Below are 26831 nucleotides of genomic sequence, written 5' to 3' on the forward strand. Positions count from 1 at the left end.
TTGTCGTCTTCATCTCCCACCCAGGTGGAGAATTGGAGATCTTTTTCAAGCAATTCCAATTAATTAGATTTTAACAGCAACCAAACAACAGGTAACATGCTTGGGATCTCAAATTCATCGGCTAGGAGATTGTGCTCAAGTTTGTCGACGATGGATTGTATATGAGCAGTGGAAGCGTCGTCGGAGTCATCGAATCGGAAGAGCAGAGAAAGCAGCGATAGAGCGAGAAAAAAGCCTAGTCTCGTCGCCGTCGTGGTGGTTCACAATCTTCTCCTCCTCATGGTGAATCTGCATCAACTTCACGTGCGGCATTGTAATCTTAACAGTGCAGGCACTCCATCTTCGTGCATCCTCCCTCCTCTTGCCCGGTCCAGTCAGCTATTTTGGCGGCTTTCCCACCGCCACGGTTCGTCATCGCAGGATCAACCTTGGCAACGGACCGCGGAGATGAAATGGGAGAATGCGTGTATCTCCTTAAAGAAGTTTTTATTTTTAGTTTTAGTTTTTAATCTTTTAAAAATTTGGTACTTATGATTAATCTACTGGCGTCATATGATTGGATTTGTGAGACTCACTCGTGTGCCACATAACAGAATGACAAATTAATTTGCAAACCCATTTTCAGAGATTAAATTGATGAATTTTCTATTTCAAGAACAATTTTAATTGAAAGGTCTAATTCTAGAGACCAACGTGATAAAACCCCATCGTTAAAAGTTTCACTTACTGAATCCAGCAGGATATTAGAACTTTTAAAGTCGTGATATATCACTTGTGCCTCACCACTGTGAAGAAATGCTAGACCCTTAGCAGCACCAAGAGCAATCCTCATACGAAGGTTCCACGAAAGTGGTGCAAAGTTAGAAGACCCTGTTCCACCAACAACATTCAAGTATCTAAATTATACTTTGTAGTGAAACAGTTGATCTCCTTATCAATAGTACTGCTGACTTAAAAGATCAAATGGCTAAAGAGTGAAGGAAGTTCATTCAGTCGATTATCCACGATTATCGGGTTTAATGATTTATTTAAATTTCTACTGTCCGCACATGAACAAAAGGTGCGGTGGAAATTTGCCATTAGCTATATGGCTAGAGCGGTCTGCTCTCCCAAGTTAAATTTTTTTTCCCCTAAAATATAGTGTAACTATCCTATCTTTTGTCAATATAAAAACAAAGAAATGTTTTCATTAGGTCGAAATAATAAAACAGTAAGGCTAAAGAGAAGATTTTCGAACCCACACATAGTAGAAACTCAACACCCTGTCCACTACAATATTGTACTACATGCATGAAGGCAGTTATTGGACAATAAACTTACAACAGAGAAATTTGGAAATGTAGAATACATATCACACAGGCACGAGTTCAACAATTATTGTGTCTTCATGGCATATCATATCCTATAAGTAGTAACCGCTCGAGATCTAAAAGAGATCGAGGAAGCCCTTGCAGTCCCCAACAACGTCTCATGGTGAGCTTTCTCAAACTGATCATCTCGCCAATGCCTTCAGGCAACGACTTAATGCCGACGCAATCAGATATGTCAAGAAAGTGTAACTTCCTGAGGTTCCGAATCGAGCCTGGCAACTCCAACAAGTTTGTGCAAGACCTCAGCCTCAGCACTTCTAGATTGACCAGATTCCCAGTTTCCACGGGCAAGGCACGCAACATATGACAGGTGGTGATGCTGAGTGTCTTTAGCTGAACAAGATTACAGAGGTCGGCGGGCAATTCTCTCAACTCAGTGCACCAATCAATGTTCATTTCCTCGAGATTTGGAAATGCATCTGAAATTGGGATGGAACAATTGCTAAAAGCTTGACCGATGTTGCACATGAACAAAGATATCTTTCGTAGATTCTTCAGTTGTACGAGATGCCTTGTTATAGAAGGATCAGAAATGTGTTGCAATCTGATTCTCTTAAGATTTGGCAACAAACCAAGTAGTTGAAAATGACCCAACTTTGCATGTAAGAAACCGTATTTTGTGACTATTAGAGCCTTTAATTTATCCATTTCTCCACAAATTTAGGCAAAACGTAGTTCTTTGTCTGAAAATTCAAAACTAGAACCTCAGCTTTTGGCAGTTGCATGTCGTTCCATTGACTTGAGAACTCTCCATCTAAGAACAAGATGCAATATCATATTAGTGTGGGAGAATTAATATGCAAATGTACGTATTTCCTGGGAAAAGAGATGAGATACCGGTCAAAATAGATATTAAGCGAGCCGTCTTAGGCCAATATTTAGGTTCTGTCCACCACTTTGGAAGATCGTTTCCACAAATGTCAAGAATTAGTCTTTCTCTATGTTCGATTGGGTCTGTACGCGTTTTAGTAATCGCAACGTCTCTAAGTAGATCATGTTGGGTAACAAACAGTTGACTGTATCATCCATCCACTTCAATCTCCTTCACCCTGTTATGGTCGAAAATAAGTTTTTTAGGAGAGATATTTTCGATGTACATATTGAAGTTGTACAATAACCAGATAATTGTTGGTAGCAGCAATCGAAACACATATACCAGAAAAAGTAAAGTGAGAATATCAGATAAGTGAAACACAGAAGCATGCACACCTTCTCACAACAAATTTAGCCAGACTTCGCTTGGTGAGCTCCTGGAGGTTTGCGATGCACTCGTCTTTGTTGAGATCATGTAACTACATATCAATGAGGGCAGCAGCAGGGATTCTTTGGTCTTCAAGAAATGAACAGAGGTCTAAGAAGCGTTCCTTGATCGTTTCCTTATTTGATCCATATTCTAAACTACTTCCGAGGTAAAAAAGCAAATCCCTCTGAGAATGTTTAGACCATTCATATAGCATTTGTTCCCAGATCTGTATAGGCTGCCCACGAAGTGATCCAGCAACCACTTTAATTGTGAGTGGTACCCCCACACATTGTTGGACTATCTTTTGTTTGTCAGTAAATATTTCAAGTGAAGTCAATTACTCTTTGAATATGAAGATAAGAAAATGGATTAGTAACCAATCTACTTTTTTTATTATTATTTTTAGATCTAGTTCATAATTGGCATACATACGCATATCAGTTAAGTACATTTGCAGACGCAGAATTACCTTTATTGCAAGATCTATTGGAAAGCTACTATCTCCCAGAGAAAGGCGGAACAACTCCATTGCACTCTCGTTATCAAGAACTTTACAATGGAAGGGATATGAACAATCAAGTCCCGGAAAATCAAATCTTGAAGTTACCAAAATCTTGTAGTTTAGCCTTTTGATTTCGTTTAATTTCTGAAGAAGTGATTCCGATCCAGGCCAAACATCATCGAGGACCAATAGTAGAGGATGTTCTACCTTGGCCTTGATAAAATTTTGCAAACACATGAATGCAATTTCTTTGTTTCGGATAGTAGGTAACTGGGAACCCTCGCATTGATATAGTTGTTGTACAATATGTTCCAAGTTGGGTTTTTTTCGAAACACTGACAAAGTAGATATTGTTCTTGAAAAGATCTATCCAAATACAATACAAGAAAGCTGTCACAAGTAGGCATTTAAGTACGTAGATATACGATCACACAAACATAAGACATACGAGATGGTGATGTTGAGGTCTCACAAATCTATCATTCCTTGAACATTTTTCAGAGTTTTTGCACTGGGGAAGGTTGTTAACAGAATTTTTCCACAAGGAAACTAACTATCAAGTTATAGTCTAGTGGCTTGGATCTATCAAGTTATAGCTAGTATAGTGGTGGATAAGGTTTGGGCATAGTTAACGTTAACTCTCATAAGAATGACAATGATATCCTTATGATTAGTCCATTTGTAAAACAAACATTCCATGACGCGCTGCAGAAAGAACTTCCATATATACCATAGATTAGGAGTTAACTTTCCTACTAACTACTAGAGAAGTTTGCGATTCAGAAGTTGGACTTCAACTAGAATAAAAAGATAAAATGATGATACGCGCGCACGCACACACACATAACATACCTTTTATCTCCCGATCTAGACAAAACATTGTTGCCAAAGTGGTTTTCCCGACTCCTCCAGGAGAAATCAGCATAAACATCGACACCTTTTCATTCTTCAATAACATCATCTTCAACTCTTCCAAAGGCTGACTCAGCGAAACTACAACCTCTGGAAGGTGAAGTACTGCATCCCAAGCATCAATCTCAAGATAAAACTAATTTTAGGGTTTCAATATATTTCTTTATATCCTTCTCTCATAGGAGGCAACACATATATATACATACTCAATCCTTGTACTACAAGGAATAAAGACATAAAAGGAGAGTTATACCCAAACTAGGAAACACAATTACATTCATATTGTATTATTGTTGACTCACACCAACAGTCCCCCTCAAGTTGGTGCATAGATATCACCTAGGCCCAACTTGTCGAGTGAGTCTTGAAACCTTCTTGCAGAAATTGCATGAGTTAGTAAATCTGCTAATTGTTCTTTTGTCTTCACGAACAAAATGTCAACCAACTTAACATCCAACTTTTATTTGATAAAATGCCTATCCACCTCAACATATTTGGTCCATCATACTGCACCGGATTGTTAGCTATCTCTCGTCCTGCTTGATTGTCACAGTACAACATCATAGAACCTTTTGGTTTAAACCCTATCTTAGTGAGTAGAATCTGAAGCCATAGAAGCTCACAAATACCATGTGCCATTCCTCTGTACTCAGCCTCGGTCGAAGACCTTGCCACCACATTTTGCTTCTTACTTTTCCATGTCACAAGATTACCAACTACAAATGTGAAGTATCCCGATGTAGACCGCCGATCAGTGATATTTCCAGCCCAATCTGCATCGGTATACCTTTTCACCTCCATATGCCCATGCTTTCTATACATCAACCCTTTTTCTGGAGCTCCTTTTAAGTAACTCAGAATCCGCATTACTGCTGCCATATGATCCTCACTAGGAGCATGCATAAATTGACTCACCACACTTACTGCGTAAGCAATATCTGACCTTGTAAATGACAAATAAATCAACCGCCCTACAAAACTTTGATACCTTTCTTTATTCACTGGGACTTGATCTTGATAAATTGCTAGATGATGATTCTGCACAATAGGTGTATCCACTGGTTTACACCCTAATATACCTGTTTCAGACAAAAGGTCAAATACATACTTTCTCTGAGATAAGTATATTCTTTCCTGAGACCTAGTCACTTCAATTCCCAAGAAGTATTTAAGTACTCCAAGATCTTTCATCTCAAACTCAGAACAAAAATGCCCTTGCAAACGTTCGATTTCCATTATATCATCACATGTGACAATCATATCATCTACATATATGATAAGCAAAGTTACCTTGTCATCCTTGCGTTTGATGAACAACGCATGGTCTGCGTTTCCCTATTGATGCCCATACTTCTTCATTGCCTGGGTGAACCGCCCAAACCATGCTCTGGGTGACTGTTTAAGGCCATACAATGCCTTCCGAAGTTTACACACTTTCCCGCTGGAGTTCGCAGCACCATAACCTGATGGAATATCCATGTACACCTCTTCCTCTAAATCACCATGTAGAAAAGCATTTTTAACATCAAACTGTCTCAGAGGCCAGTCATGGTTCGCAGCAAGAGATAATAAAACTCTAATGGTAGCAACAAGAGCAAAGGTCTCCTGATAATCAACCCCAACGGTTTGGGTAAAACCTTTGGCCACTAGCCTCGCCTTGTATCTATCAATTGTTCCATCTACCTTATGTTTAATAGTGAACACCTACTTGCACCCCACTGATTTCTTTCCTTTGGGAAGTGGGACCACACTCCATGTATTATTCTTTTGTAGTGCTTCCATTTCAACTTGCATTGCTTATGTCCATTTCGAATCTTTCAAAGCTTTCTCCACTCTGGTAGGTATTTAGATGGTTTCCATTTGCTGAACAAATGCACAGTATTTAGATAGTTTGAAATGGAATAACGCACCCTTCCTTCTGGAGAGTACCTGTCGGATGGTTTTCCTCGATTTTGTCGAGGAGGCAACATATAAGATGGTTTAATAATTTCCGAGTAAGTACTTACTTCGGGAATATCCATTGGAGTGTGAGGGAGTTTGTTACTATCTTCTAACGCACTGGAACTATTACTTGAATTTGGGGCACTCAGACCAACGCCACAATTTCTATTTGGCCCACTTGGGTTGGCAGCTGCAGATGGGCAGAAAGCAACAGTAGCGTCATAATTTGGGCTGCAGACAGCAGCGTCAGCATAAGATCCATCAGTATTCTCGCTGGGTACAACATGCGGCCCACTTGGGCAAGCATCACATAGTCCTGGCCCATTCCCTCTGCCATGGTTAGCACGCGCATCAAGGCAGTCACATTTAGCTTCATCTAAGCCAGTTTGGTCAGTAGCATCTGGGCTGATTTGGTCTAAAGGCCCGTTTGGGTTATTTACAGAAACAATAGGCAAAATATCGAACCAGCCATAATCTTCACCTGAGGTTTCTCCCCCTGAGGAGTATGGCTAGGAGGACAAAATAATTTGTCTTCAAAGAACGTAACATCCATGGTGACTTATGTATGTTGAGTGGATGGATAATAACATCTATAGCCTTTTTGTTGAGGATGAAAGCCAAGGAACACACATCGCACCGCACATGGATCAAGCTTGCTTCTTTGATTTTTGTGAAGAACATATGCCACACAATCAAAACTCGGGGTTCGAGATAAAGAGTGGAAGGGAGCAAAACATGATCAGCAAACACGACTAAGGGAGTTCTAAAAAACAGAACACCCGATGGCATTCGATTCATGACATAAATAACATAAGTGACTGCATCGCCCAATATGTCTTGGGTGCACAGCTACCAATAAGAAAGGCACGGGTAATCTCAAGGATGTGCCGATTTTTTCGTTCGGCAACTCCATTTTGTTGTGGGGTCTGAGGACACGTAGTTTCATGAAGAATGCCTTTTTTCTGTAAAAAACTGAGAAAGATCCTGATTAAGATACTCACCACCGTTGTCTAACCGAAGCACTTTAATAGGGAGTGAATACTGAGTATAGACCATGTGATTAAATGCTTTAAAGATGTCACCCACATCACTTTTATTCTTCATGAGGTACAACCAAGTCATCCTAGTGCAATCATCAACAAATGTTACAAACCAACACACACCATGTTGAGTAGTAACCGGAGATGACCCCCACACATCAGAATGAATTAACTCAAACGGAATTGTTCTTTTATGCAAACTCGGGGGATAAGAAGCTTGATGACTTTTGGCTAATGTGCAAACATTACACTTTAACGAAGAATCTGAAATATTACCAAATAATGATGGAAGTAATTTTCGCAAATAACTGAAGGAAGCATGACCAAGACGACGATGCCACAACTGAATAGTCTTCAACTTTCCACTATCATGACCTTGAACTTGATGAACACGGCCTTGTGTAACATCATCAACATAGTATAACCCCCTCATCTTAGTACCACGCCTAATGATCGCCTGAGTTCAGGTATCTTGAAGTAAATAGAAAGACGGAAACATTTGCACAACACAGTTTAATTGCTCGGTGACCTGTCCCACATATAACAAATGGCTAGAGAGTGTGGGAACAAGTAAGCAATTGTGTAAGGAAAGTGTAGGAGTGAGTGCAATCGAACCCACCCCTGTAACTGGGGCAACACCTCTATTAGTAGTGACAATACTATCCTTAGGTGGTGGTGTTATTAATGGCTCCAGAGTCAATAATCCAACCTATATCAAGATCAATAGATGCAATCAAAGTTGTGCCAGAGTTACCTGGATCATTGGATTGCCCTTGAGAAGCAATCAAATTCAATAGAGACAGCTGTGGGCTCGGATTGTCTGGGTCTGAGTTCCAGTCGTGATGAGTCTTCGCTGGTGGGCTAGGCGGGCCCATGCCCAAGTTGTTGCCAACCTTCTTACATTCTTGTTTCTCGTTCAAATTGTGAGCTTCAGGTTCACATGCCTGCTGCCCTATTGGTTTGTGGATTCTAGATGGACCTTGCTGTCTAAGTACCTTGTGGGCTCGAGAATCAGGCTCCATTTCATGTTTCCATTCCGCTGGTGGACTAACTGAGTTCGTCAAAGCCTTTATGGCAGCACCAGCATCATCACCTTTCTCGAGTTGATGGTGGGCTGCAGACTTGGCAAGCCCAAGTCATTCTACGCTGGAAGTCAGGGCCGCTACCCCATGTGTGGCCTCAGCGACCTTTGCTTGTGATGTAAGTCCATCGTCTGCCATAGTAGCAGCAGGTTGAAGTTTGGGTTTTTATTTTTTCTGGGTTTGAATTTTAATAGATGTCTGGTCTCTTGTTTCGAGACCTGGATTTGGGATTTTAACAGAGGTCTCTTTTTTTCGAGACTTCTGGGGTTGGTTCCAAACGACTGTTAAGCAGCCAACTGAGAAGCACCAAGTCCGCAGTGAATGGGATTAGGGTTTAGTGAAAGAGACAAGCCGAAACCTGCTTTGATACCAAGATAAAACTAATTTTAGGGTTTCAATATATTTCTCTCTATCCTGGCAACACATATATATACATACTCAATTCTTGTACTTCAAGAAATATTAAAGACATAAAAGGAGAGTTACCCAAACTAAGAAATACAATTGCATTCCTATTGTATTATTGTTGATTCACGCCTCCACAATCTCATATTCAATTTGGCTGACCTCTGCTGAAATATTCCTTACTGTCTCCATCGAATCTCTCACTTCTGACAGCAGTAATTTCATTTCTGACACCCCAACTATATTCAACAGTTCGTGTAGAGATTCGTCCAGTTCTATGAGTTTACGGGCGTAATTATACTTTTTGTAGACTGCCCACGTACTAACCTTGGTTGATTTCTGAACAAGCATTGCTCCATTCCTCAGCTGATTTTCAAAATATTGTAGTTTCTCCTTTGGCCAATGAAACACCTTGATGTACTTTTCTATCCTTTCAATCGGTTCTAAATCGTCGAGCTTGGATTTAATGCCTTCAAGCAGAGGTTTAAAGTGCATGGTCCTTTCCTTCACATCCATAAGGACATCAAGCAGCTCCTTGAATGCTGATATAAGAGTATGCCCTGCGAATAACGTGGCCTCTGTCGTAATTACAACACCACCATAAATTGTCAATTGATTATATTGGTATCTACAATATATCTTTAAATTCACAACATATATATGTAAACCAAGTAGATCTATGTATACCTTGTACCACAATGCTCTCTTCAACTGGTTCGAGTTCCGTCTCTATTTTGCTCATTGGAACCACGGCCTCCATGCTTTCACTTAATCTAACAATTTCTTCGCTTTTCGGGCCTCCTATCTGCAAGGTCACTGCTTCCTCAGGCGCCTTCAAGTCCACTTTTCCGGATGGTCCTGTAGCAGTAAGAGTAGCAAGCAGTGCTTCCAATCGCGCAATTGCTTTGGTATTTTGCTCAATCATATTGATTATGTCTTTCTTCTCGATTTGCAGCTGCTCCTGGACCTCGAGTAGTTTCTCGAGGTCGTTAGCAGTTTGCCTTCCCACAACCAGGACCTCCCTTACAACCACTAAATCCTGCATCTTCAGCTTGTCTACAAGTGTTTTAAGACACCCATCTAACTTCTTAAGCATGCCAGTGTAACGACACTTTACCATGCAGTTCCACGTCTGAAGCTTGGTAAACTTGGGAACGATCTCTGCTCCCTTCTTCATTTGTTTTGCCAGATCTTCTGCTTCCACAGTGGGGAGTGAAAGCTCTTTGTTAAGCTTTTCTATCTTTTGAATGATCAGTGGCTGTAACATGTCTAACGTCGTTTTGAGATCTTCGAGAGGTTTGAAGTGCAGAAGCTCGCCGCCCATCGCTTCCTTAACCACATCGTACAACACTGTGAATCCTGGTCCTAGCACGAAATCCATAACTACAACACCACCCCCAGTTTCCTTAATTTCAATCCAAACTTTTAATACAATAGACTAAGACGATAACAGTTCTCTTTTTTGCTGCCTCAGTAAGAGAGCAGTATCTTGGCTGAATGAAATTGCGAAAAAGAATCGGACATACTAGTACAGTACAATGTTGGAAACCAAGAAACTAGTAAAACAAGAGATTCATACCAAATGCAAAGCAGTGCGCTCCGTTTTTATCTTTCTGTATTAAGAGTTTTTTTTTTTGGGAAGAATCTGTATTAAGAGTTTTAGACTGACATTAACACTGAAATAAAAGAAAACAAAAGAAGATAATATAGGACAATACTTGGGTCCAAGTCATGGCTGCTGGCACGCCTTGATATATTTATTACATGGGTCCTTGTCATGGCAGCTGGCACGCATGTATATATATGGAATTTTTTATTATGATCGGAACACAGATGGTGTACTACGTGTTTTTATATAAATGATAAAAAAATTTATTTTTTAACACACATATCTCATCATTTGTATTGCAACTTGTGATATACCATTCTATATTTAGATCACCCTGGAAAAACTCTCATATGTAATATGTGTCACGGTATATTTGGTCATTGAGGGTCATGTCTTTGCGATTGAAACCTGATTTCAAGTTTTTAATTTACTAGTTACTCAAGTCAATTTTATGACACTAAAAAATGTCCACTGGGATAGGAATGTATAACGACTGAAATGGTGGGCTGTTGGACAATTTAACCCAGAAGACCTAACAGTTGGAAAAAGATCCTCATCGGATTTTTTTTTTCTAGAGATTCTAAGGATTCTATAATCATATTCATTTATTGTATATCGTGCGGTCAATTTTCATTTGGTATTTATATTTGAATTTTAAATTTTAAATGATTTTTAATCGCATAATGTATAATAAACGGATACGATTATTGGATCTTTAGGAAAAGGATCTGGCGATAATCCTTTTCCCTAACAGTTTATCATATATGTGTAGTTTTTTAGTTTTATATTTATAAATTCATTGAATTTAACATCTAATATTTATTATATAAATCCAACAGTAAAAAAAATAAAAATCTAACAGTCCAAATTTAAATCCAACTATTAAAATAATTTAAAAAAATTATTTCATTTGTTTCATATTCTTTCATAGTGTTCCACGAGTTTTATGGTGTCAGTTTATTTATTTTTCAATATTTATCGGAATATGAATATTTTTAGATTAAAATATTTATAAAATTAAATGTGACATCCCGTTTCGAGATTTATTATATTTTATTCTTAGTAGTAATGAAATGATCAAAATAACCCTAAGATGCCACGTAGGCCTTCCACATGAATCTTAATTTTCCTTTCACTTTTCTAATCTTATTTTACCATTTTCGAATAATACTCATTTTTACAAACACGTGGCCATAAATATAACTTAATTTGAAGTTATAACGAAAAAGTTATGTCCGAAACTATATGAAAATACTTGAGACAAATTCACACGTACCACTGCATGCGTTTTATCTGGAACACAAAACCAGCCTTTGTGCAGTGTAAATGCTTGCATAAGCTGACTGATTTGACTAAGACCTAGTTTGGGAGTGAGGTGCTTAAAAAAAAGCACCCATGAAAAAAAGCTGTGAGGGTTTTAGGTGTTTGGTAAACTGAAAAAAAAGGGCTTATTTTAGAAGCTGCTGTGAGAATAAACTGAAATCAAAGGAAAAAGCTGAAGCTGCTATTTGTAGTTTTGGAAAACTGGTTTTTTTTCAAAGCACACAGAGCTATAGTGCTTTTTTAATGAAAAGACCCACTATCAGACTGCTTTTTTTTTCCAAAAGCACTTTTACAAAAAAGTTTACCAAACACTCAGCTGATTTATTTTACAGCCGCTTATTCTCACAGGACAGCCGTTTATTCTCACAGCAGCTTTTTTTCAAAGCACAGCAATACCAAACCAGCCCTAAGAGAAGCAAGTGGCTTTTAATTAATATTTTATTGAGGCAAAATGAAATTTTGATGGTGGATTTCGTAGATGGATGAGTTGCATGAGAATTTATTGGCTTTGATGAAGGCAAGTGGAAGATTTATTATTTTGTTTGGGATTTGAAGGATTTGGATCCTCTCCTAGCTTAGGAGGTTGAATATTTTAAACAAATCACATAGATTATTGGATTTTGATTCAATGACCATGATTATTATAATTTTTAAAGGAACTCACTGTTTTTAACCGTTAGATCAAAATCTAATGATTCGTATGATTTGCTTAGAAGGTTCAGCCTCCTGAACTCAGAAAATGATCCAAATCCGGGTTTTGATTTTTGAACATCCCATTTTTCCACTCCATCTGACACCATCATTATTTTTTATTAAATCCCTCTTGCTTCTACTCTCATGTCCCATTCCCCAATTTTATTTTATTTCTTTTTCACCATTATCAGCTCCCAATTTATTAGGAAATATTATATACGGCATTATATGTAAATTCTTGTATTATATTTATCTAAATAAATTTGAGTCAAATCCCATAAAATATGGGTCATTGTTTCCTAGTCATTAATGTAGGGTTGATTAGTTGACTAGGAGATGTATATATTGTACAGTTTTCTCTGCCAATGAAAATTGACGAAGAATATTCAATCTATCACGTGTCATAGACATCCAATCTAGCCATTTGAATATTCAACTATTTTAACATGGTATCCAGAGCATAACGTCCTGGTGCCTGATTGCCCATGTTTTCAACTCTCATCAATTTCTAAACATCATGTCAGACACATTTGTTCAACAACCACCACAGAAAAATCAAAACAATAGATCCATCAAGTTCATACTATGTTCATCATTCAGATAACCCCCATCATATTAACCCCGGTCATATGATCGTTTCAGAAAAATTGAATGGACCCAATTATTCATCTTGGAGTAAATCCATAATCCATAATCCATGCTCTCACAACCAAGAACAAAATTGGCTTCATCGATGGTTCAATTCAGCCCCCCTCAGCAACAAATCAACCAAAAGAATTTGATCTCTAGAATCAATGCAACAGTATTCCTAGTCATTGTTTCCTAGGCATTAATGTAGGGTTGATTAGTTGACTAGGTGATGTATATATTGTACAGTTTTCTCTGCCAATGAAAATTGACGAAGAGTATTCAATCTATCACTTGTCATAGACATCCAATCTAGCCATTTGAATAAGAAGAAAATGCTTTGAATAATGATTTTATTCTTCTCAATGAGAGGTATTTATACAAGGTGTACAATCCTAATGTAATAGGAAGGAAACTAATTACACGAGATTATAGGAGATTAAACAGAATTGATATCTATTGATGCACAAAATCAATGAGGATTTTGGTACAACAGAAAGTGTTAAGTTTGTGACATTCGCTAGATTGATCCGGTTACTAGTGTGGATAAGTATGTATATGGATAGGGACAGGGAAGCAAACATAAGATGTACGAGGTTCACCCAGATTGGCTACGTCCACGGAGTAGATGAGTTCTCATTAATTATGAAGGGTTTACACAACTACATAGGTTCAAGCTCTCATTTAGTGAGTACTAGTGAATGATTTAATACAAATGACATTCAGAAATATTGTGAGAGAATGATCTCCTTTTATAGAAGAGTTTCTAGCTTTGTTCTGACATTGACACATGTCGTGTTGTGATTGGCTTCTGATGTTGACACGTGTCGCGCTGTGATTGGCTTCTGATGTCTACACGTGTCGGGATAACATTAACCGGTGCTCAGTAGTTTCGGGATTGGTCAAGTAAGGTACAAATAATATCAATTAGGAATCCTACCTAAAATACAAAGTCAACACTCCCCCTCAAGTTGGTGCATATATGTTACTCATGCCTAACTTGTGTAAGAAACATAAAAACTTATGACTTGAAACAGATTTCGTGAGGATATCTGCCAACTAATCCTCTGTTCTTATTATCGGTAGCTCAATTATTTTTTCTTCTAATTTTTCTTTGATGAAGAGCCGATCGACTTCGACATGCTTTGTTCTATCATGTTGTACCGGATTATGTGCAATGTCACATGCAGCTTTATTATCACAAAATAATTTCATGGGCTGATCATGTAATATACCCAAATCACGAAGCAGGAGCCTAAGCCACATAAATTCGTAAATCCCCAAAGCCATACCTCTATATTCAGCTTCTACACTGGAACGGGCAACCACATTCTGTTTCTTACTTCTCCATGTAACCAAGTTACCCCCAAGGAATGTAAAGTAACCTGATATTGAGCACCTATCGTCTATCGAACCTGCCCAATCTGCATCAGTATAACCTTCAACTTTAAGATGAATATTCCTTTTAAACAAAATTCCTTTGCCGGGACTTCCTTTCAAATATCTCAAAATTCTCATCACTGCATTCATATGTTGTTATCCGAGATCATGCATGTATTGACTTACTACATTTAAGGCATAAACAAGATCCGGCCTTGTGTGTGCCAAGTACATTAAACAACCTACTAACCTTTGGTATCTCCCTTTGTCAACTGGTACTTGATTAGGATCAACACTAAGCTTTAATCCTTCCTCTAATGGTGTAGCTACTGGTTGACAAGCTGACATGCCAATTTCGTGCAACAAATCAATAATATACTTCCTCTGTGATAAGAAAATTCCCGAACTGCTTCTTGATACCTCAATCCCCAAAAAATATTTCAAGGATCCAAGGTCCTTCATCTCAAATTCTGTAGACAAATATCTTTGTAATACTGCACGTTCTTCTGGGTCATTACCTGTTACCACCATATCATTTACATACACAATAAGTGCAATAAGTTTCCCATTTCGTCTTTTCAGGAACAGAGTATGATCGAAGTTACTTTGTTTGTAGCCAAATGCTCTCATAGATTTTGTGAATCTTCCAAACCATGTCCGAGGGGACTGCTTTAAACCATATAAGGATTTCTTCAACCTATACATTTTTCTTTTGTTTTTATCTGGAACATTACATCCCGGTGGAAGATCCATATAAATCTCTTCTGTCAAGTCCCCATGCAAGAAGGCATTCTTCACATCGTACTGCTATAATGACCAATTAAGATTTGCAGCCAATGACAACAAAACATAGACTGAATTAGTATCAGCTACAGGGGCAAATGTATATGTATAATCAATTCCATATTTTAGAGTGTATCATTTTGCTACTAGTCTTACCTTGAAGCGATCCACCGTCCCATAAGCTTTGTACTTCACCGTATAGACCCATTTGCATCCCACAGGTTTCTTGCCAGCTGGCAAGTCTGTGATCTCCCAGGTAGCATTCTTCTTCAAAGACTTCAATTCTTCATTCATTACTGATTGCCAATGTGGATCAGCTAAAGCCTCCTGCACACTGTTAGGAATAGATACAGTAGATAATTGATGCACAAATGACTTATTTGATTTTGATAGGTGATTGGTAGACACATAATTACTTAACGGGTATAACACATTAGACTCAGGGTTGGGCTTACTTATCGGATACCTAGTTTTGCATTTAGGGTCGGCTTCATATGTAAGTTTAGGAATACCTCGGTTGACACGATCAGGGAGACGATGTGGTGGTGGTGCATCCAGGATCGAAGACAATTGATTATGGTTATTGGGACTCAAGATCTACTGTGAGATAGCTGGCGACATAGGACTATCCGGTTGTGAGGAAACTGGCAGTGAGCCATCAGGCAGTGAGTTATCTGGTGATGTCGACTCGTCCTTTTCAAGGTTTTCAACATTGTTTCCATGTGAATGATCACCACTTGTCTGCAAGACACCACCACTTAGTTCCAATTCATTCACATCACTATTCTCGTGTGAATGATCACCACTTGTCTCCAAGACATCACCACTTAGTTTCAATTCATTCACATTATCTATATTTGGAATAGTATAATCAAGAGTTTGAACTTCTGTTTGATTCTCCCTCTAAAGTGAAGACTTGAGATGGGCAAAGTACATATCATTCTCATGAAACACAACATCCACAGTGACAAACAATTTTTCCGTCGAATGGTGATAACAACGATACCCTTTTTTATTTGAGGCATACCCCACAAACACACACCGTAAGGCCCGAGGCTCAAGCTTACTTCTCTGCTGTTTATGAAGATGAATGAAGGCCACACAGCCAAACACATGAGGTGGAAGATTAAGAATTGTATGAGCATCAACATATGAAGAAAGAGTCTGGAGCGGTGTCTGATAGTTGATTGATCGGGATGGAACACGATTCATGAGATACGCAACTGAGGTGAGAGCTTCTCCCCAAAAAGATAACGGGATACGCGCCTCAATCAAAGAATCACAAACAACCTCTAGAAGCTGACGATTCTTGCGTTCTGCAACACCATTTTGTTATGGAGTATATGGACATGTAGTCTGATGAACAATACCATGATGATCAAGAAACGCACGAAGTTCAGAGTTTACATATTCGCCGCCATTGTCACTCATGAGAACCTATATTTGTGACTTATATTGTACTTGTACCATTTTATAAAACCGCTGAAACAAATAAGTAACTTCACTTTTGGACTTCATCAAACAACCCAAGTCATACGTGTGCAATCATCAATAAAAGCAACAAACCAATGAGCACCACCAAGTCTAGCAGTTTTAGATGGTCCCCAAACATCATAATGAATGATCATAAACGAAATTAAACTTTTATTCAAACTAGGCGGAAACGAAGTACAATGACTTTTAGCCATTTCACAAACACCACATTTAAAGTTAGAAAGATCATGCTTACCACACAGGCTAGGAAACAACCTCCGCAGATAGCGAACGAAGCATGTCCAAGTCGACGATGCCACAACCAAATCTCTGAAGCTTTATTCCTATCCCCCGGATTTCCTTCCACTGCAAGAGCTTGAGTCAACATTCGGGAACTGTTTGATGTCAGTTCCAAGTAGTAGAGCTTCCCTTTCCTAATACCATAACCAATCGTCTTGCGAGTCCAAATGTCCTTAAAAACACAAAAAGAAGGCCAAAAAATCACAAGACAAAGCAGGACGACAGTTAATTGAACAACAGATAATAAATTATAGTCAAGAGAAGGAACAACAAGTACAGTATCAAGACTAAGGGTATATGAAAGGGAGACAGTTCTTTCCCTGATAAAAAGGGCAGGATTACCGTTGGTGACACTGACGATAGTTTTGGTGGATGGTTTTAGGGTTTCTACCTATCTAGAATCACAAGTCATATGTTCAGTAGCACCAGAATCAATTATCCACGTATTATTCGTAACAGAGGCAGAAACCTTTAAAGCCTTACCATTGTTACCTGTATTAGTAGAGGCAGACACTTCCACAACTATATTTTCAGAATCTACTTTCGCATCAACAAATGAGGTACACGTGGTCGTATTCTCATTTCTGAGTTGATCGGATCGACTTGGAGACGTACAAGTCCAGACTGCCATTCCAAAGCAACTTTAATCAATATGTCACTCGGTGATCGGTAAAGCCTAAATTTCCAAGCAAACAAAGCCTAAAAAACTTCAATTGCACAGGCCAACATGAAGGATAGCACAACAACAATTAAAAAATATTAATAATATAAAAAACCACAATTTTTCCCCTTGCTGTGTGGGCCTTAATCAAACAGCCATGTTTTTTTCTTTCTTTTTTTTTTCCTTATTTTCTTTTCCTGATTTCCCTTTTTTTTTCTTTTCTTTTCTCCTTCCTTTCAACCTCTCTTTCTAGGCAGTGTTCTCTAGAGAACAACCAAGTCCGAGTGCAGGTCTGGGATCTCAATTCTGGGATTCGGGACGCTATGAGATATCAGCAGTGGTAAAAGGCAGATCAATGTGACGGCGAAGATGCAGGTACAAGGAGTGCATCAAATTCAAATGGAGGTGTGCAAATGACTGGTACGAGCATAAAACCAATTGGCAATATGAGGAGTAGCCCAAGATCATATAAGCACATAACAAACCTTGTCCCTCACCAATGTGGGACAACTCTCAACACGCCCCCGCACGTGTGGCGGATTTTCAAGCCTACACGTGGACAACAACTGAGTGACGTGGAACGCATGTGGTCATTGGGCTTCACACGTGGACAACCTTGCTCTGATACCAAGAAGAAAATGCTTTGAATAATGATTTTATTCTTCTCAATGAGAGGTATTTATACAAGGTGTACAACCCTAGTGTAGTAGGAAGGAAACTAATTACATGAGATTATAGAAGATTAAACGGAATTGATATCAATTAGGAATCCTACCTAAAATACAAAGTCAACAGAATATTCATTTATTTTAAAATAATACACTCAATCACCATTACTCTCACACCACCATAATTTTTCTTCCATTTTGGCCGGTCCCTCTCTCTCTACCCACTTAACCTTCTCTCAGCCCTCAACTCTGCTTTTCCCGTAGCTCTTTCCCTCTGCAACTCATCTTCCCCTTCTATCTCCCTTTCTGCTCGTCGTCCCTGCAAGCAAGACTCCCAGGGCTGGTCTAGAGATTTTTTAGGCCCAGAGCGACGCCACAAAATATACCCTCATTTTATATAAGAAAATTATTTGTTTTCATAAGTAAGACATCGATAAAATTATACTTAGAAAAGCACTTCAAACTTAATAATTTAGAAACACGGAAAAATTAATTTATTTTGTATCGTGAGAAGGAAACAAAAAAACTTCGGGTTTACAAGTAGATAGATATGAGTTTTGTTTTCCATCTGAACTTTTAAAGTGTTTTTGTATGAATCGTGATGTGTTTTTTCTTATTTACTAACCTTGTCAATATGGGACTAAAAAAACAATGATGTTTTTGAGTCTTTAATTGATATGTATAAGTAATAAATTGGTACTAAATTAAACTTTTTGATGATACGTCATATGATTTGCAAATTTGGTCTAAATATTTGGTCAACGCATTAATCTTTGTTGAAGATTAGACTTGAATTTGAACAAATGTTTAAAAATAACCCACATAGGTACTAGCTACTAATTAAAAATAAATTAACAACCAAACAAAAATTCATAAAAATTGAAAAGAATAAATATGCACTTAGTATTTCGAACTTAGGACCTCTCGTTAATTTTAAACAACAAAAATCATTGATTCTAATTAAACTTCTTGATCATCTAGCCAAATTTTATATATTTATACTCTTATGAAAAGAAATTTGTAAAAATTGAAAAGTAAATAAGCACACATGGTGTTTTGAACCCAATACCTCCTTATTAATTTCAAACAACAAAACCACCAGTTCTAGTTAAATTTCTTTGTCATTGAACCAAATTTTATAAATTTATACTCTTATGAAAACATATATAAATATACCTATAAACATGAATTTTCCTGCGACAAATGAAACAAGAAACTTGTACGAAGTAATATTTTGTATTAATGATTTTGGGTTACAATCTCTTTTACAATTTGATTCTTTGACTCGATCTCCGTAAGGTGTAGATTTGTGGATGTGCTGTTGATCCAAGGGTCATCGGGGCTTGATCTAGGATGAACAATTGCCTCAAGGATTTGACTTGGGGCGAGCAAAAAACTGGCACGTGTGGTTGTGCTTGTTGATTCTTGTGATGGTTGATGATCCAAGGGTCGCGGTGACTTGATCTTAGATGAACGATTGGAAGTTTCTTCAAGGGTCGTCGGGGCTTGATCTTGAATGAATGAGGGCCTCAAGGATTTGACTTGCGATGGAAGAACCGGCACATGTAGGCAATGTTTGTTGATTGTTCGAAGGTGTTGATGAATAATGAAGAGAGTTTTCTTGATTCTTTGGAATTCTTGGGAATTTAGGAGGTTGGATGCTTGAGAGATTTAGAGTTTCAAAGCTTCAAGGATTTTGGGGAATGAATTCTCTTCCAATTTGGGAGTAGAGAAAATGTATGTGAATTGGTGAAATGAAATGAATGAAATGGCTTGCTATTTATCGAGTTTTTCAAGCCTTGATTTTGGATTTAAATAATTAGACCAAATAAATCATTTCTGTCAAGTGTTGACACGTGTCCTTCTGGATGACTTTTCCAATTTTTGTTAAGTCACACGCTATGTGTACAATTTATGCGACACGTGGCACGTGACATGTATGCCTCGGCACATTGAAATTTTAATGCGTGGGTCAACATTTATTTCACCGAAATTTCGATGTCTACAAATGCCCCCACTTCAAGGTGCATCGTATACATATGCTTGTCACGTGTAGAAGATGTGTTTTGAAGTCCCTCAATGTAGATGTCGATTCAAGGGCCGTTGATGCTTGATCTTGAATTGGGCTTGGAAATTTCTTCAAGGGCCGTCGATGCTTGATCTTGAATTGGGCTGGGAAATTTCTTCAAGGGTCGTCGAGGCTTGATCTTGAATTGAGCTGGAAGTTTCTTCAAGGGCCGTCGATGCTTGATCTTGAATGAAATTAAACCACGATGAGCTTTATGTGGTAGATGATCTTTGGCTTTGGTAATGGATGAATCAGCACATATTTTGTTGTGTTTGTTGACTTTCCACAAGCTTGATCTTGAACTGGGTTGGAGGATTTTTTTGGTTTCCTCTAATTGTTGACTTTCCACAGGCTTAATCTTGAACTGGGCTAGAAGTTCCGAGTAAGGAAGAGGATAATTCCCTAGCGGTGGTGGCAATTTGATGGCGTTGCAAGACGAGGTTTTGCTTTTCTATGACGATGTCAGCGAAAGGTTGTTGAGGCTTCTCGAGCTCTTCAATTAGAGTAATGATGCGGAGCTTGGATTTGACTTAGACTCATTCGTCTAGATTATGCGGTTCTGCAGGGAAGGGCGTCGTGTTATAGTGACCTGTTCTAGCCCATCATTGATCCTTCTGCTTCAGTCTTTTGCATAGCAGAAGTCGTGCACAACCTTTGCATTTGAATAGTCATTCAGAACATCACTTCTCAGCGACTCATCCATGCTTGGCAGCTTCAGTGTAAAGAGCCAGCATCATATCAACTGTTATGAGGTATTCACTAAGAAAATTTGAGACCTATCAACAGTTGAAGATGAGCATTTGAGAGCAATGCTAGGTAAGCAACCAGGCAAAGTTTCCAGGCAATCAGTTCCAGATCAAAAGTTTGATTTTAGGTTCCGACTGATTGCTTTCTTTCTCCTTGTCTTGCATGTAAGAGCAACGACAAAGGAAAAGACAGGGAAAAATCATGATATAAGATACCTTGCTTTCGACCTTGATGATATGAGATAGTTTGCTTTTGAAGAAGTAGCGGATGAATCGGCAAATGTATTTGTTGTGCTTGTTGATTCTCCACATGCTTTGACGTATCATTTTCACTTGCCTTATCAAATGCATGTTGATTCTCCACATACTTTGAATCGGCACTCGTATTGACTCGGATGCTTGATTGCTTATTGAAAAACCTTAGTGTTTGATGTTGTTCCATCGCCAACCCTTCCATAATTTGTCAGAGAAACACTTTTGGCTTTGCAACTTATGGCGCATAGAAGTCCATCTGCCAGAGATGACGGAAAATAAGACGTTGGGCTCGACTGCGATGGTTGAGGCAACTCTTCGAGACTGTATAGAAGCTGAACGCCTTTTTGGATTTTGAAGTCGTTGTTGAAGAGAGCGGCACAAGGGTCGGTGAAGATGGTGGAGTGAGCAGGATGTGGGTGTAACTGTGTTTTTTGCCGCTTGGTGCTTGTTGTAGTGCGTCACTTTTTTATCGTATGGTACTGTGTAAAAGACTGTAGCGGGGTTACGCTGTGTAGTGCCTTTGGGTCACAATTTTCCCTCGGTGGTGACGTTACCGTACAGTGCAAGAAACTGCTTGCGTAATCGCTGCGGGGTTACGTAGTGCAATTGCGTAGCATTTTGGTTTTCTTTGCTACTGTAGCATGCTTTGAATGACTGTCTTGTAGTTGCCCTCTTTGCTGTGTTGCTCAAGCTTTGTCGCTGATTTCTTTTTGTCATTGTGACTTTGTCATCGTCATCCTTCAACGCTCACGAGATTTGTCTCGCACGTCTTTTGCTCATTTTTGTAATAAGGCTTTGTAGCCATATCCTTCCTTTAAAGAAATAAAGTATTCACATTTTGAATTTGCTCTTCATTATTCAAAGTGTTAGTGTTTTTGTTGATGATGTGATTGTACTTGAAGTTTTGAAGTTTCAAGTTGCCTACGTACCCTCAATTGAGGAAGGATCAAGTCATGGCGTAGTTCAAATACATATTTTTTTTGGTTTTTTTTTATGTGTCGTACGCAGTTTATGCTCTTGTGGGCTAGGAGCATGGCTTCTTCTCAGACATAGTACCGCTTCAAGAACTTACAGTTTATAAGGCTAATCCTTAAGCCGTATTCTTCCATAATTTTATAAGCATCGTTTGTATAGACTTCTTGTACTACGTCAGGTCCATCCCACTTCGAGGTGAATTTTCTTTCCGTCTTATGTGTTGTGATGATAGGCCTACGTAATGCAAGGACGAGATCTCCCACTTGAAAATAACGAGGGCGAACTTTCTTGTTGAATGCCTTGGAGAGTCGTGCTTGATAACACTCCAAGTGCTGTTGAGCTTTGAGCCTTCTCTTATCCAGCACTTCCAACTCTTGAAGACGCAACTTTGTATTCTCTTCATCAGTCAAACCTTCTTGTATAGTCATCCTTAGTGAGGGAATTTGGCTTTCCAGTGGCAAAACAGCCTACATGCCATACACGAGCGAATACGACGTAGCTTGAGTAGGCGTCTAGTGCGTCGTCTTATATGCCTAGAGTGCTTCGCTTACTCTCTCATGCTAGTCTTTTTTGGTCCTGCCAACAACCATCTTCAAGAGGTTACATGGAGTCTTATTGAATGTTTCGGCAAGGCCATTGGCTGGGGCATGATACATGGAAGACTTGTGTTGCTTGAACTTTTATTTCTCGCAGAGCTCATCCATAAGTCGGTTAGATAACTGTTTTCCATTGTCAGTGATGATGTAACGAGGCACACCATATCGGTGGATGATATGCTCTTTGATGAAACGGATGACAGTTTCCTTCTTGACTTCCCTTAGAGGTATGGCTTCAGCCCACATAGAGAAGTAATTTGTTGCAGCTAGGATGTAAGTTTTCCCTGCAGATGACTTTGGTGTGATTGGTTCTACGACGTCCAATTCCCATTTATTGAACGGCCATGAAACAATTGTATGGTGTAATGGCTCAGGTGGTTGATGTATGAAGTTGGCGTGGAATTGGCAGGCTTGGCACCTGTTGGCATGTTCTAAGCAATATTTCACCATGCTTGGCCAGTAGTAACCTATTCATTTGAGCTGGAAATGTAGCTTTGGTCCAGACTGATGCGCCCCGTATACGCTTGAATGTGCTTCTTCCATGGCTTGATTGGCTTCTTCCTCACCTAGGCATCTAAGAAGTACTCCTTCAAAAGAGCATCGGTAGAGTGTTCCTTTGTAATGGAGGAAGCGAGGTGCTCGTCGACGTATTTCAGAGTAGTGTCTAGGATTGTCTGGAAGCTTTCTATGCTCCAAGTAGTCGATCAACAATTGTCTTCACTCTTCAGTGTCGACTGGAAGTACTAAGATGATGTTTGTATCATCCAATAGGATTTCAGTGACGAGCGGAATCACCCATCTTTGGCAAACTAACACGTCTGCAGCTTCGTCTTCTCCTAGTGCCATACTCGAAGCTAGGTTAGCGAGAGCGTCTGCCATTTAATTTTTTTTTCTTGGCACATGTTCTAGTGTCATGGCCTCAAACTTTTGTAGCAGTTGAGTTGCTAGCCGGATATATGGGATGAGATCGTATTTCCTTACTTTATATTCAGTTAAAATTTGATTGATTATGAGCTTGGAGTCGCCATATACTTCTAAGGTTGTGATTTCCATGTTGATCGCCATTTGGAGTCCGATGATCAGCGCTTGGTACTCAGCGATATTGTTGGAGCATAGATCGCTTAGTCGAAAGGAATATGGTAGTACTTGTCTTTGTGGCGACATGAATACTACTCCTACCTCCGCTTCTTCTGTTCGTGTCGATCCATCGAAGAACATCGTCTATGTCGGGAAGATGTTGACGTAGAACATTTCCTCATCAGGTAAGTCGTTTGAGATTTTCCAACCGGCTGGGATTAGATGATCGACAAGGAAGTCTGCTAGCGTTTGTCCCTTGACGGCTTTAGTTGGGACGTAGATGATCTCATACTGATTGAGAAGCAACACCCATTTAGCTCGTCGCTTTGTCAAAACTAGTTTGGTCATGACGTATTTGACTGGGTCAGCTTTAGCAATCAAGTGGATGGTGTAAGCATGCATGTAATGTCTTAGCTTTTGGAAAACAAATACTAGGGCAATGCACATCTTCTCAATCGGTGAGTAGTTGAGCTTGGCGCCAGTGAGAGTTCTACTTAGGTAGTAGAGTGTTCTCTCCTTTTGGTCTTCATTTCCTTGTGCTAAAAGAGCTCCAACTAAACTTTCCTGAGCGGCGATGTACAATATAAGCAACTTCCCAGGCACAGACGCCCCCAGGACTGGTGGACTTGATAAATATCTATTTATGCTTTCAAAGGCATTGTGGCATGCTTCATCTCATACGAACGAAACATCCTTCTTTATGAGTCAATTGAATGGTTGACAACGCTCTGCCAGGTTGAAGATAAACCGTCTGATGAAGGTGAGCCGTCCTTGTAAGTTTTTCAATTCTCATAGGTTTCTTGGCTCTGGCATACTTTGGATAGCCTTGATCTTGGATTGATCAACCTTAATGCCGTGATGTTTGATGATGAAGCCGAGGAACTTCCCTGACATGACACCAAATGCGCACTTCAACGGGTTCATCTTGAGGTTGTAGTGTCATAGTTTGTCGAACATCATTCGTAAATCCTTCAAGTGATCGGATCTTTTCTTGACCTTGACAATTATGTCGTCTACGTAATATTCTACGTTTTTATATAGCATGTCATTGAAGATTTTCTGCATTGCGCGTTGATATTTAGCTCTAGCGTTCTTCAGGCTAAAAGGCATTACATAGCAGCAGTAGATACCTTTTGGAGTGCGGAAGGCTGTTAGTTCATCGTCCCGAGAGCCATACGGATTTGATTGTATCCAGAGGAGCCGTCCATGAATGATAGTGCATCGTGGCCAATGGTTGCGTCCACCATGATTTTGATGATTGGCAAGGGAAAGTCATCCTTCAAGAAAGCATCGTTGAGGTCGCGAAAATCTACGCAAACACGTATTTGTTCAGATTTCTTAAGGACAATGATAATGTTGGAGATCCATTTAGGGTACTGCATATTTCGAATGAAACCCGCTTCAATTAGCTTGTCAATCTCAGCCTTAATTTGTGGGATGAGCTCGGATCGATAGCGTCTTTGAGTTTTCTTTATCGGTCGCGTTCCGAGTTTAATTGCAAGATGATGTACATCGATGGTAGGGTTAAGGCCGGGTATTTCTTTGTAGGTCTAAGCAAAGACGTCTTTGTACTTCATTAGCAGTTAGTAGTACTCCTCTATCTTGTCCGCACTTAACAGCGCACTTACGAAGATAGGTTTCAGCTCATCTTTTATGCCTAAGTTGAGCTCATTGAGATCATTGACCGTGGCTTGCCCCTTGTCCTCGAGTTGTGGTGACGCATCAATGACGGCTTCCTCGGGGATTTGGTCTTCTTTACCTTCTTGGATCGTGATGTGGAATACGTCTTGGACCTCCTCTTCAGTGTCGTCTACTTGGGCTTGTTGGCGTGAAGATTGGCCAATGTGGATGATGGTGCCCCTGCTTACCTTCAGTGGTCCTTTTGTGTCAACCTCCAAGATTTCTTGGCACTTCATTATTGAAGGAATCAAGCTTCGAACGTCGTCTTTTTCTGCTAGACTGTCGAGCTTTTCTTCCTTTGGCGTTGCTTTGTTTATTAGGTTTTGACAACCTTTTGAAAACAGAGCTTTGGGGTGTTGGCGTGTTAAGCCTCTTGAAGATGGAGGTTTGGTCTTAACCACTGATGCGATTAAACGCCAAAATTCTGGGTCAAGAACGATTTTGGCCTATCGAAAACTGATGTCTGAGGGGTAGGTTTAGGCTTCTCTTGATCTTATTCAATGCTCACGCTGATGTGTTAAGCGCTAGCGTCTTCCGCTTTGCTTGAAATCTTCACGGGTGCATTTGGCATGAAACCAAGTCCATCTTTGTTGTTGTCAACTCCATAACCATGCTCCTTCAACTTATTTTGAGTTTTGGTGAGGTCACGTTTTTTGTCGTTAACGGTGTTTGAAACCTTCTTTCCAAGATTCAAAGAGGAAGCGAAATCGTACCCAACCTTTGACATGAGTTTGTAGGCGTTTGGGTCAAAACCTTATTTGGTCCTCTTGGTTGGAAGAGAGCTTGGTTCCGCCCCATTTGGCAGTGGTTTTACGAAACCTTGTGGTGGTTTTGAAACCTTAGGGTCGCCTAACTGTGTCAGAGGTAAAACTGCATTTGTCTTGAGCAACTTTACAACATCCTTATGCAGTTGTGTGTCGGCTTTGCTTGTTCTAGTTTCAAATATGGATTAACCATTCTTTCTTCTTGACATTGGGATGTATCAGAAGACGGGTGTGTTTGGTCCTTTTGAGGGTGTCATACTCCCTTTGGTTTTTGTAGGTTTAGCAGGCTCATCATCATTTTTGCTTGAAGATGGCATGGTTTCCCTTTCTTGCTTCTTGGGCATGACTTGCCAATCCTGCTTTTTAAAAGCGACTTTGCCTATGGATTTGATCTCTTTTGGAAGAGCTTCAGGCACCATGTCTTCATCCATATAGAACTTGGCATCTATGAAATGTGATTCAGCTTCGATGAATGGTTTGGTGTCGCCTTGTATCACCTTTACTCCTTTTTGGTATAATTTTACGCATTGGTGAAAGGTGGACGATACCACTCTATTCTCGTGGATCCAAGGCCTTCCTAAGAGTAAGCTGTAAGAAGTTCTTGCATCAATCACATGGAATAGCGTGCTTGATTTGAGTTCACCAATGGTCAGCTCCA

General features: G+C 39.4%; 1 protein-coding gene and 2 pseudogenes across 1 annotated transcript; all 3 read right to left on the reverse strand.

The window, feature by feature from the left end:
* The window catches only part of LOC126630274 (uncharacterized), a 50096-nt pseudogene that overhangs the window by 3969 nt on the left and 19296 nt on the right, over positions 1–26831 (reverse strand).
* Positions 1370–4088, reverse strand: LOC126630350 (probable disease resistance protein At5g66900; annotated as a pseudogene).
* On the reverse strand, positions 8466–10172 carry LOC126630349 (uncharacterized). Its single transcript, XM_050300444.1, has 2 exons — positions 9183–10172; positions 8466–9073 (listed from the first exon to the last, which is right to left on the reverse strand). Exons 1-2 carry the CDS (start codon positions 9874–9876, stop codon positions 8622–8624), a joined length of 1146 nt encoding a protein of 381 aa, XP_050156401.1. The 5' UTR covers positions 9877–10172; the 3' UTR covers positions 8466–8621.

The sequence above is a fragment of the Malus sylvestris genome, chromosome 7 (assembly GCF_916048215.2).
Source record: "Malus sylvestris chromosome 7, drMalSylv7.2, whole genome shotgun sequence".
Taxonomy (NCBI): Eukaryota; Viridiplantae; Streptophyta; class Magnoliopsida; order Rosales; family Rosaceae; genus Malus; species Malus sylvestris.

Excerpts from the sequence above, each read along its gene's own strand:
- LOC126630349 (XM_050300444.1), bottom strand. The coding sequence starts at position 9,876 with ATGGATTTCGTGCTAGGACCAGGATTCACAGTGTTGTACGATGTGGTT. Across the intron at positions 9,074-9,182 it reads AGAGAGCATTGTGGTACAAG|AGGCCACGTTATTCGCAGGG; the intron begins GTATACATAGAT and ends TAATTACGACAG.